Genomic DNA, 13,194 nt, shown 5'->3' on the forward strand with positions numbered 1-13,194 from the left:
CCATCCCCCAAATTCTTCCCTTCTCAAGGATAAACATCCCTAGTTTTTCAACCAATCTTTGAATGATATATTTGAGTCCCTACATCATCACAATATAATGCATATAAGTACTTCACAAACCTTAAAGCAATACACACACATAGGGGTGTACATATGTACCTGGATGCTGTAGTACACATCAGGGGCCAACAAAAGGGTTCAGGAAGTAACAAGGGAAAGTGGGTTGGATCTTCGGCAGGCAGCCTGGCTAACCAGCTGCTTTCTATGCTCTGAGGAGATGTCATATTATACCTGAAGGCAACTTAAGGTATAACAGACCTAAAAACCAATCCAGTGGCCACACTAAATTTAGCACCAATGTGGTGAGCCCCCATGACCTGGAGGTCATTAGGCTATATAAGGTAATAAAGCAGCCCATCTTTTTTTTTTAATCAAATTCCCCCTCCTATTTTCTGCATTCTCTCATTAATCTTCAATCTATCACTATCTAATGGCTGGTTCCCACCTGCCTACAAACATTCCCATGTCTCTCTCATTCTTAAAAAAACATATGTAGGGGGTGGCTAGGTGGCGCAGTGAACATAGCACTGGCCCTGAAGTCAGGAGGACCTTAGTTCAAATCCAGCCTCAGACACTTAACACACAACAAAACTAGCTGTGTGACCTTGGGCAAGTCACTTAACCCAAATTGCCCTCCAAAAAAAAGCAAAAAAAAAAAAAGCACATGTAATACAATCACCCCTATTAGCTATCATACTCTATCTCCCCTCACCTCTCTGACTATAATTCCTTGATAAAGCTTTCTACTTTTGGTGCCTCTATTTTCTCTCCTTTCATTCAATCTTAAATATTTTGCAATTGTCTTCTGAAGTGGGTGGTACAATGGATAAGATCACAGGGCAAGCCTGAAGTCAGAAAGGCAAAAGTCCAAATCCAGCCTCTGACACTTACTAGCTGTTTGACCCAGGGCAAATCACTTAACCCCTCAGCTGCCTATTTCCTCAAGTATAAAATAGAGATGTTAGCACCTGCCTCCAAGGGTTGTAAGAATCACACCAGAGGGGCAGCTAGGTGGCTTAGTGAATAGAGCATTGGCCCTGGAGTCAGGAGGACATGAGTTCAAATCTGGCCTCAGACATTTGACACAATTACTAGCCCTGTGACTTTGGGCAAGTCACTTAACCCCGATTGCCGTCCAAAAAGCAAAAAAAAAAGAAAAAAAAAAAAAAGGAATATCACAAGATAATATGTGGAAAACACTTCGCACAGTACCTAGCCCATAAAAGATACTTAATGAATGCTTGTTTCATTGCCCTTGCTTATTATTCAACAGAATTACTTATTATTTTTTATTATTGCTTTTTATTTCTCATTTATTTATTATTTATTACTTTATTCAACAGCTGTTGCTCTTTCCATTTACTAATGTTTCCTAAATTGCCAAATTTAATGGTCTTTCTCAATCCTCAACCTTCTTGATCTCTCTGCAGCCTTAGATCCTGTCACTCATGCTCTCTTCCTGGATACTCCTCTCTTAAGTTTGTCAACTAGGTGATGCCTATTCACCATATAAATCTCCTAAGGCTCTTTCCTAGGCCCTCTTCTCTTCTCTCTTTACATTATCCTATTTGGTGATCTGACTGGCACCCATGCACTCAGCTGTCAACTCTCTGATGATGATCCTCATTATGTATCTAGACCTAATCTCTCTTCTGAACTGCAGTCTCAAATCAATTGCCCCTTGGACATCTAAAGCTGAATATCTATAGGAATCTCAAACTTAGGGAGTCCAAAACAGAATTCACTGTCTTTTTACCCCAAACATTCCCCTCTTCTGAAATACTCCCAGGAATCCAGGGTCACAACTTTTTTCTCATTGATTCCTCACTTTGACTAAGCCCACATTTCCAGTCAATTTCCAAATCTTGTTATTTCTCTCTTCAAAATATCTTTCATCCAACTCCTCTTCTCTCCACTCACATAACTGCCACCTGATTCCAGGTGCTTATCCCCTCACTCCAGGGCTTCTGGTTGGTGTTCCTGCCTCAAGTCTCTCCGCATTCCAGTTCATCATTCAGCAGCCAACATGAACACCTACCTACTCCAAAGGCTCCCTACTACCTCCAGGCTCCTTTCTATCAAGTCTTCTTGTACTTTACTCCCCTCCATATACTTTATAATCCAGCCAAATTGAGCTTACTGCTCCTCAAAGAAGACATTCATCCCCTAACCTGAGGCCTTTTCACTGATCATTCTATGCCTGACATGTTCTCCCTCCTCACCTCTGCCTCTTGGCTTCCTCCAAGTCTCAATTCTATGTTCTGCAAGAAGCCTTTTCAGCTCTATCATTCATTTCTCCATCTGAGATTATCTCCCATTTACACTGTATTTACCTTGAATATATATAATTGTTGTCTCTCATGTGTGAGCTTCATGAGGACAAAGACCACATTTAGCCTTTTGTTTGTTATCCCCAGAACTTAGCACAGTACCTGGCACATAGTAATCACCTAATAAATAAATACTTGTTAATTGACTTATTGACTGTGAAGCCATGTTTCATCATAACAAGCCCTGTTAGAGTGGTGTAATGGCAAAGAAATTTGAAGATCTTCCCTGCCCCTTAATAAGCCTAAAGCAACTTGAGGACTTCCCTTGATTTGAAAATAAACTCTTTCCTCTAACAGGCTGAGTGTGGTCACATGGAGCCTGTGGTGGGAGGAGTTTGCTGAAGGGTGGAGCAGAGCCCAACAGAAGAAGCTTGCTTGGGGAAGGCTTGTTTTTCAGGAATACCCACACCTTGTTACTTTGTAATTAGGCAGTGGGTCATGAGGATTGTGATGTCCTCTGACACTGAAGAAGGGTATATATGCTCTAAGGTGAGGTTTTGCCTTGGGGATCACTTATGGGAAGAGTTGTGTGATTTGGCCAGATGAGACTCTGGGCAGCTGTTGAGCCCCCCTGCTTTGAAAACCCAGGTGTTGGTGCTTCTCTCTCATAACTGTGTATGGATGTAAAGTTCAGACAGCTAGAAGCCTTGTCTGTTGGTTTGCTGAATTGTGTTATTTTCTCTGCCCATATTTTTTGTCTGCTTGTAACTTCTGTTTGTATTCTCTGAAGTTCAGGGTGCTGACTTTTTCCCCTGAACTAGGTAAATGATATATGTTTGATTAAAGTAAGATTGATAACCCTTTTTGAGTTGCTTTCCTTTAGAAAAGCAGATCAAAGAACCTGTGCTAGCAGCCATTCTAGGTATGCTAGGGATACAAGTGGGAACATCAGTTAGCAGTTACCCTATAGAGCACATTATAGGCATAGGGAGGGCTTATGCAAATGTACAGAAGTGAGGATTTAAGTTGGAGGGCAAAGAGCAGCATATAGTTTGATTAGAGCATGCAGTATGTGAGGAGGAGGAGCTTTAAATAAGACTAAATAATTTTCATTTCATCCCAGAGGCAATGGAAAGCCCCTGAAGGATTTCTAATAGAAGGGTGACATTCCTACTCTCTCCCTATCCCTTTCCTCTTAAACCTATTCTTTACCTTCACCATGAACATTTGTTTTTCCACTGCTCCTTTTCCTTTTGCCCTGTCATTGTTGCTCTGCCCTCAATTTATTCTCTTCTCTGCCTGGACCCTATGGTAACTTAGTCCAAAGAAACCTGATCCTTTACCCTGGAATGCTTAGAATCTTCATCTTCTCACTTTTCAGACCCTGTCAGGCTTTCCCAATCCTGAGTTAGCTCCATGATTCACCTTGTATACCCATACACTGATGTTGCTGCTCTCCACTTCCAGAAGTCACACGTGAGGTCCCATTAGCTCCAAAAATGCACACTGTCTAATCTCCATTAGCCCCAAGTGCTGCCCTTTGGCAGAGAAGGGTGCAGGACAAGTGATTTAATCGACACAGGCAATTCTCATTGAGGAAACTTTCTTTACCACCACAAACACAGTTGCAAATAATTACAATAGTAAGTATTTAGAAAGAACTTCAAGGGTTTGCAAAGAATTTTATATATGCTATCTCATTTGGTCACCACCACAACCATGTGAGGTAAGTGTGATTATTATCCTCATTTTACAGATGAGAAAAATGAAACAAAGACATTACCTTGCCCAGTATCACAAAGCTAGTAACTATGTGAGACAATATTTACCCTCAGGTCTTCCTGATTCTAAGTCTACATACCAAAGCTACGTATGACTCCATGCCATCTATCAAATCAACATCTATCTCCCTAAGACTGGCGTCCACCAAATTCCTATCTGGCAAACATCCTTCTCTCTCTCTCTCTCTCTCTCTCTCTGTCTCTCTCTATATATACAGATACACACACTCTCTAGATGAACACAAACGTTTCACATAGGCTAAACTATCATCTCTAAGAAGATGACTTCTCAAATTCTTCCTATTAAGTGGAGCCCCCTATCACCAATGGCTGGACAGTCCTCCTAGGTGCCCCTCAGTATCTCAAATTCAACACATGTAAAACATAACTCACTATCTTTCCCCAGAAATTCACCCATCTTCCAAACTTCCCTATTTCTGCTAAGTACCCTGCCATCATTTCAGTCACCTAATTTTGAAACTCTGGAGGCATCTCTATTTCCTTCATCCCCCAGATCTAATCAGTTGCTAAATCTTGTTGATTCTCCCTCCACATTTTTCACAATCTCTGGCTTCATTCAATGTTCAGCTCAGGTACTGTCTCCTATGTAAAGACCTTCCTAATCTATTTCCCCTAATCCTTCCCTCTCCCCATTAATTCTCTCTATTTTCTTACATTTACCTATCTGAATTTTTGTTTTAACTTCTTCCAGTCCTTCCCCCCCATTGATTCCTTCCTGAAAGTTAAATCTGTTTAATTTTTGTATTTAAATTTTGTATTGTATCTTACACATAAGCAGTCAATAAATATTTCTTGAAGTGAAATGTACATCTCTCTACAGCATCCCTGGGAAGTGATCATCATTCTGCCTCTCTTTTCAGACCTTTAGTTAGTAAGAATTACTGACAGAGGCAGCACATTCCAATTTCATATGGTTTTAATTGTCAAGGACTTTTTTCCCTTTACTGAATTTATCTGCCACTTGATATCTTCTACTCCTTGTTTCTAATTCTACCCTCAGTCCTAGTTCTACCAAGTTTAATACTTTGCCCACATTATAGTCTTAGAATATAACTATTATATACAGTTATTCTACACACTATCCCTCCCCACTGCCACCCTCAGTCTTTTCTTCAACAAACTAAGTATCTCTGGATCCTTCAAACAATCTTTGTAATACCATATTATCCAGACTCCTCACAATCCTGGTCCATTTTTATGGATGAGCTCTAGCTTTTTCAATGTCATTCCTAAAATGTAGAACCAAGGATTGACTCAAACTATGGTCAAAGCAGGGCAAAGAACATTAAGGGGATCACCAGTCCTCATCATATGAACCTCATGCTTCTATTAATATAGCTAAAGTTAATATTATATTTTTATTTGGCTGATATGATATACTGCTGATTCAAATTAAGTTTACAGTGCCACCAAAACACCCAGAACTTATATGACTTGCCCAAAGTCACACAGACAGTAAGCATCAGAGGTTATATCTGAACTTGGCTTCCCTGACTCCAAAGCCAATGATTTTTCTATTGTATTGTATTGTATTGCCTACTTGACGGTTGAGATTATCTCGTTTTTGCCTCCATAAATCCTGTATTTACTAGCACACTGTCTCATACATATTAAGCACTTAATAAATTCATCTTGACTGAATGATTCAGCATACTTTTTAGACTCTGATGAAGTCAAGTTTCTAAAAAATAAAAATAAATCCATGTATACACTAAGGTAATTTTTGAATCAAGATAAAAAATATCAAGAGACATGAGCTTAGTATTGTGAGAAAATATTCGTTTTCCTCATAGCCTACTATGTCTATTTGTAGCATCTAAAAGGCCTAATCTCTTTGGTTTTTAAATTATACTCCAAAGTGAACATTTAAGAAACATATCTGCAACTGAAATGTTTCTAATAAATATACAAGCCAACATTCTTTAACACAGACATTTACAGAGTATCAAAATTCATGAGCCACCCTATTACTTTTCCACATTTGTTCAGAACAACAATCTGGGGCACTACTAACATAAAAGAAACTCTTTCAATTAATTAGTCATGCGTAACAGTATCAAAACAAATGCAACATGGCAAACAAAAACTTTGCATGTCAACTGATATCAAATTCAGTAAATAAAACTCTCATTTTCTAGGCACTACAGCAGTAAAATTAAGAACTTGAAAAAATTACAACAAAATACTTCTCAGATAGGATTTCCATAAAAATAAGAGACTCTCTAATAGAAAGAAAGCAACAACCTCTAGGTTTAAATTTTTCACATGAGTCTGCCATGGATTAGTTAGATTTTTATTGCTCCATGCAATTTCCGAATTAAGAGTGACTTCATTGTGAATGGCTTTTTTTTTTAAGTAATGTATTACATCATAAATTATTCCTTAATTCTTCACAGCTTTGACTCGCACACGTTGCTGCTTTATCTGAGACTGTGGGAAGTGTGCAGAGCAGTTAAATCCCCAGGAGCAGAGGGAAGCCACCAGTGGATAGCAGAAGATAAATAGCACAATGAACTGGCATGATTACAGGCCATTCTTTAATAGAGCTTTGACTTGTTATCAGGGTTTCAGTGGAAAACACACACACTGGAGGACAGCAGCAGAGGAAGCTAGAGGCTGCTGGGTCCAAATGATTCCATCAGCCGTGCTTGCTCATTGAATCACTCACCTCATAACCCTTTTCCAGGAGGAATTCAGCCAAATACGAACCATCCTGGGAAGAGAAAGAGATAGGAAAATGTTAGATACAAAATGGCAAGCATGGACATTTGCAAAAGACCAAGTACTTTAAGAAAAGCATCTTTTAACAGTCAATGAAAATAAATAGAATAAGAGTCATCTCCCTCTACTTCCAACTAAGAGGAAACTGATTCCTCTGTCTTTTGGATTGAATGATTTAGACAGGTCATACACACATGACTATCATATATGAAGATGATGGACACTTCAATGACATTAATGCTTAGCAATTGTTCATGAAGACCTAAAAAAAGTAACTGCAACAGACAAGAAGGTGTCAGTGAAAAATAGTCATTTTTAACTCCTTTTGCAACATCTTAGGATATTTTCAAGTACTGGAATTCAACAATGAACATTTATTAAGCATCCCGTAGGATCATAGGATCCTAACTGTGGGGAAGAAGGCACCCTCTGAAGCCATTTAGTGTTACCTTGTACAAGATGACATAGGTGTCAGGCCCAGCGAACTCCAGGTAGTTAGTACTCTTGCCACTGTATCAGACAGTTGTGTTGGATGTTAGGAATACCAAGATTAAAAATGCCAAGCCCTTAAACTATGTTCTACTAGAAAGGATTCCACTTGAACACTGTTAAGTATATTGTAAGGATAGAGGCAAAGGAGTAAGGCAAACAATATACTGTAGGGAATTTTAAGGAGGAAGTGCACATTTTTGGCAGGAAAAAAAGGCTTAACAGATATGGTAGCACCAAAGGTGAGCCTTGGAAGAAGAGGATTTTGGAAGGCAGACATAAGAGAGCTTGTTTCCAGGTATGGAGGGATACTTCCAAGACTGAAGGAATGCTTAAGAGGTATGGGATGTTAAACCAAGTTTAAGGAACAGACAATAGAATGATCTGTCCAAACTGCATGAAGGGGAGTAATAAGACATAAAGCTAGAAAGGTTGATTGAGGACAAATGGTACTGAATTTTAAAAACCAAGCTAAGGAGTCTATATTGCCGAATAGGTCAGAAGTTCCCAACCTATAGGCCTCATTCTCAAAGAAGAATGCAATGTTATTCCAAGAAGTACATCTTATTGGGGTGGCTAGATTGTGCAGTGGACAGAGCACCAGCCCTGGAGTCAGGAGGACCGGAGCTCAAATTTGGCCTCAAAACTTGACACTTACTGGCCGTGTGATGCTGGGAGAGTCAACCCCAATTTTTAGAAGAAGAAAGAGGAGAAGGAGGAGGAAAAGAAGGAGAAAATCTCATTAAATTAAAAAGGCATTTATTAAGCATTCACTCTGTGCAAAGCATTGAAGAGACAAATAAAAAGCAGGTATTTTCTGCCCACAAGACCCTTAATGGGGAAGAATAGTAAATATACCTTCTATAGACAGAATAAAATGCTTCAAACATATACATATTGCTATTTTTCAAATATATGTAGATGAGAGAGCAAATGTAATATAAATCCATTTGAAAGTATTACTAAATTATTCATAGTAGCTATTTAAGCATTATATCTTAATCCAAGTATACCAAAAACACAGCTATCATGTTGGAGTAACAATATTCCTTGAACGTTATAAAAGTATCCTCAAATTTAAAAAAAAAAAAGCTGGGAACCACTCCTTAGATAATAGGGTGCCACTGCAGTTTTCTGAGCAGGATAGTAAAAGTGATAGGCTTATGTATTTAAAAGATTATTTGGGGCTTTTTGGGGATAAAGGGGCATTCATATTTTTTTCAATCAGTAAACTATCCTCTCTCCCTTCCTCCCCACACTGCCCCCCCATAAGAACAAAGGAAAAACAAAACCCTTGTTACAAACATACACAATCAAACAATGAAAATTTCTGCCTTGCCTATGTAAAAAAAAAATACATATGTGTCTGGGCAGACACATGCATAGTCCTACTCCTCTCTGTGAGAAGGTTAAGTGTTGCATGTTCCATCATTAGTCCTCTGAAATTTTTAGTAGGAGCTGAAATTGTTACATTGACCATCACCCTCAGAATTAAAAAAGATTATTTTGGAAAAAATATAAAGGACAGATCAGAGAAAGGAGAGAACAGAGGAAAGGTGCCCTGTTTGGCAGCAATTACAACAGACCATATTAGAAAAGAACATGGTCCCACTAAAAAGGGAAGAGAGGAGGAAAGATATAAGATTCAATTAACAGGTTAGTTTGGAGAAAGAAAAGCCTGAGAAAAAGGAGACCAATTTAGAGGCTATTACAATAGCCCAGGTAAGAGGTGATAATAGCAAAATTTCTTTAAAAATCCATACAAAACAGTCAAGTTTTAATTTTAAAATAAAGATGTTTATATACAGTGGTATATTTATTCAAAAGTTGTAAAATTAAACAAATAAAGAAAAGGTTTCAAAAGTCAGGAAATCACTAGTCTAGATAATGACTTCAATACTATAAAAAAAAACTACATACCTCCCTCAGAAAATGAAATAATCTGACATTCTTCAATCAATCCTTAAAATTGTTCTTCAGCTTTTAGCAGTTTCCTTTCCTTACCACTCACCTCCAAGTTTTACAAAAACATCAAGTAAGAAACCCTAACTGCCCATGACCTTAAACTAGAAATTTGAAATTTGTTTAAAACCAAGAAAGAGGGGGAATGTTACCGTTTTCTTCAGATTCTTCAGTCAAGAGAAAAGCTTAAAACCCATCTTTGACCCTCAAACGTTCTAACAAAATATTTCAGAGAAAGAATGTGTAACAGCCATTTTGCTTAAAGCTGGAATCTGAGATGTACTAGGAGCCTTGAAAATGACAGGGGTGGCAGAAGAGGGTTTATTACATCAATGCAGGAGTCCTACATAAATCCAGGCAGAATAACAAGGCACGTTATACGAGAGACACATTTTGTGGTTCTTTTAAAACTCTACCAGATTTTCTTCTGACTCTGTGACATAAATATTCTGGTTTATAGACTTATGTGGAGAAGAGAGAGTTTTCCTCTCACTCATATGATATATGCACTATCACATGCTTTTTATATGCCTAGAATTCAGTAGAAATCAAATTATGATACTGACTTAGACCATGACAAGCCAGGTCTGCCCATGCCACCAGCGGAAATGTTAGCATAATCAGTGGTTCCATAAATCTAAGAAAAAGAAAAAAGGCTCAGTAGAAAAGTGTTCATAATTTTTTTTAAAATACAGTAGAAAAATCCTGGAAAGAATGAGATTTTTTTTCTTTTTTAAAGCAGGTAACCTTGTAATTTACACATTTTATAATTCTCTCGGGATGAGAAAGTAAAAATGCTCTGTTTTACCATAGCTGCATAACCTGCTTTAAAAAAAAAAAAAAAGAAAGAAAGCAGAGGTGAAAGTGCTAATGCTGTAGAGAGAAAGAGAGAAGGGAGGTGGAGGGGGGGAGGGGGGAGGGCCGGTAGGGGAATCTGCGATTATTTAGAGAGTTGATGTGAAACAGACGTGACCAGGATTGAACCCTGTCAATAAGGTCTTGTTCTTCTCACCCAGCCCGTTTCTCAAACTTTCCAACCACACTGGAACATTCTGAACCAGCAGTGGCATTCACTTCCTCGGCACTTCCTTTCCAGGTCTATCAAGTGATAGGGGCACAAGCTTCACAATGAGTGGGAAACAGGCAGCAAGTGGGAATGCTACTGGTTTCTGGCTCTAACACAGCACAACTGATTGACTGGTAATCATTGCACACAATACAGATTGATGTGGCTCAGCATAGAGATAAAGTATCATGGCAAGTCAAAAGTTTTGCAAAACAAGTGTTGTTGTTTTTTCCTGCTCTTTTCAGAGCAGTAGATGTCAGTGAATACTGTCATCTGACCAGCGATTAAAATGTCATGGAAGTTTAGAACCTATAATCAACATTAAACTCTGGCAATCTTATCCCTAGTGAGACTCAGGGACTGTGGACCAACAGGAGCTCAAATCACACGCCTCCCTCCTCTCAGCTCTCCCCCTGCTCCTGAGCCAAAATGTTAAAAATCTCCAAATTTAAAAAAATGCAAGAATGCACAGACTTACTTTTCGCACACATCTACTTGTTCAGTGTTCTTTATAAGATGCCTTAGAGATTCGATCATAATGCCCATTTTTATAGCATCACTTGATCACATTATAGTCACACATTTAACTCAAGAACTTTAGGACTCTTTCTGCCCTATGTGCTCCACTATATACATATAGATAGAACTCAGATGAGACAAAAACCGTGAAAAAGTCCCATGGTTTCTGTACCTTGTAAGTCCTACTTTTTGACAAAATTTGGCATCACTTGGTAGCAGGTTATTTCAAGAGGACATTCATGCTTGGAAGCAGATAAACCCTTAACATCTTGTCCAATAAGTCTGATGAGTCCCAATTATTCCTATTGGCTTCTAGGCCAAAAAATTCCACATGATACTCTTCCAAATATCTGAAATACAACTATCACGGGCCATCTATGTTTTCTCAAGGCTTAGGATTCCTATTTCTCTCAACTCATCTGACATGATTTCAAGTCTACGCCCCATCCTGTCTGCCCTCATCCTGATATACTATATAGCTTATCAATATTCTAAAATGTGGTACTCAGCCTCAATCAATAAAGAAGCATTTAAGTATATGCATATGTGTGTATGTCAATTATATAAGGACATAAATACAAAGAATGAAAACTATCTACCTTCAATTTTCTCATATTCTATTAGGAGAGATGACCCAATACAATATTCAGGATGAGGTCTGACCAAGGCAAAATACAATGGATCTACCACCTCCCTCATTCTCAATACTATGCATCTATGAAGTATGCCATTACTAACTGCGCGACAGAAGTTGAAATATCAAATAAATAAGCATAATACCAAAGTTATACTTATTAAATTAAGTACACAAAATTGGAAACTTCTAGTAATAAGTTCATAAACTCATTAAAAATTCCTTCCTGACTATTGTCTTAAATGTAAGTATTAAAAAAAAAAGCATTTCTAAAATCCCAGGACATAAAAATCCAAAATGTAGATTTAAGGAAACACTAGAAAACTAAAAATACATTGGGGAAATAATAGGGGGAAAAAAAGTCAACTCAGGGCAGCCAGGTGGTGAAGTGAGTAAGAATGCTGGCCTCAGCACTGGGAGACCTGGGATCGGTTCCGACCTCAGATACTCGGCAACCACACAAAAAAAACCTGGTCATGTAATCTTGAGCAAGTTACTTAACCCTGGTTGTTTATTAAAAAAAAAAAAAAGTAAACTCAGAAAAAAAAACTTATTGTATTGGGCTAATCATTTGCTATAAATATAACAAATTAGGGACAACCAAAAGAGAGTAGTAACATTTTAAGAAAATGAAGAAATGAAGCCTATTGACCAAAGGACTGTGGAGTACTTAAAATTAATATAAATTTCTCCCTCATATTAGACTGTCCATCTTCATGCTAATTATCACCAGACCTGTGAATACTTTTCTAAGCAACATGAGGGAGAAAAGGCTAGTAGTGAGTGGAAATAGGTAGTGTTATATACCAAGAACACAACTCCTGCCCATGATTTTGTCAAAATGGGAGACTGCTTATGAATAGCTACAACGTCGCATAGTTTTAGGGCAGACAGGATAAGAAATGAAGAGCTAGAAGGAGACTTCAGATGCCATCTTGTCTAATTCCCTTATTTTATAGATAAGGAAATTAAGAAATTACATAAGTGGTAATCATCAGAAGTGGGATTTGTACCCAGGCACTCTAACTTGAGAGCCAGTATTTTTTTTTAATACTGTACCCACTGTCTCCTTAATATTTATTAATTAAATTAAAATAAATGCAAATTTTTAAAAATACTTTAAACCAATTATAACTTTAAAAGTGAGAAATAAGTACACATATAAAAATAGGTACTCTATGCATAGAGTGATTTTTATGGTTGTTTTTATTTGGGAGCTTGGGTTCGTTCCTTATTGGAGACAGTATCAGTAGAAAGAATTAGGAAAAATGGGGGGTAACACAGGAAAAGAATTCTCTGCTATAATCAGAAACCCTATAAACTTAAAACTAAAATTTAATATATGTAATGTAATTATATACTACATATAATTGTGTCTTATATTACATAGAATCTAGTATTACATGCATCAATCTACTAATATAGCATACTAATTTTTCAAATTCAGTAAAATTACCATTTTAAATAATTTTAGCACCAATACCTCCATTTGGCTCCACATTTGGAACAAAACTACAGTAGTTCTAAGGAGCCACCATTCCTAAGATTTAAAGAAAGCTCTTTTCCCACTAATTATAATGCCCAAGGTCATTGTGGTACAAATAAGCACTACTTGCTAATGCTATTTTAGACTAGGGGCTTTTTCCTCTAAGTTCCCTGCAAGATAATACA

General features: G+C 37.7%; 1 protein-coding gene across 4 annotated transcripts in view; it reads right to left on the reverse strand.

Moving 5' to 3' along the window:
* The window catches only part of GMDS (GDP-mannose 4,6-dehydratase), a 799,941-nt gene that overhangs the window by 643,365 nt on the left and 143,382 nt on the right, over positions 1-13,194 (reverse strand). For all 4 annotated transcript variants that reach the window (XM_069103602.1, XM_069103600.1, XM_069103601.1 and 1 more), the window contains exon 2: positions 6,801-6,845. In XM_069103602.1, the coding sequence (XP_068959703.1) occupies positions 6,801-6,845 (45 nt within the window). The remainder of the gene's footprint in view (positions 1-6,800; positions 6,846-13,194) is intronic.

Source organism: Petaurus breviceps, unplaced genomic scaffold (genome assembly GCF_028583685.1).
Source record: "Petaurus breviceps papuanus isolate PSGF00001 unplaced genomic scaffold, PetGlider_PUasm1.0 582, whole genome shotgun sequence".
NCBI classification, from domain to species: Eukaryota; Metazoa; Chordata; class Mammalia; order Diprotodontia; family Petauridae; genus Petaurus; species Petaurus breviceps.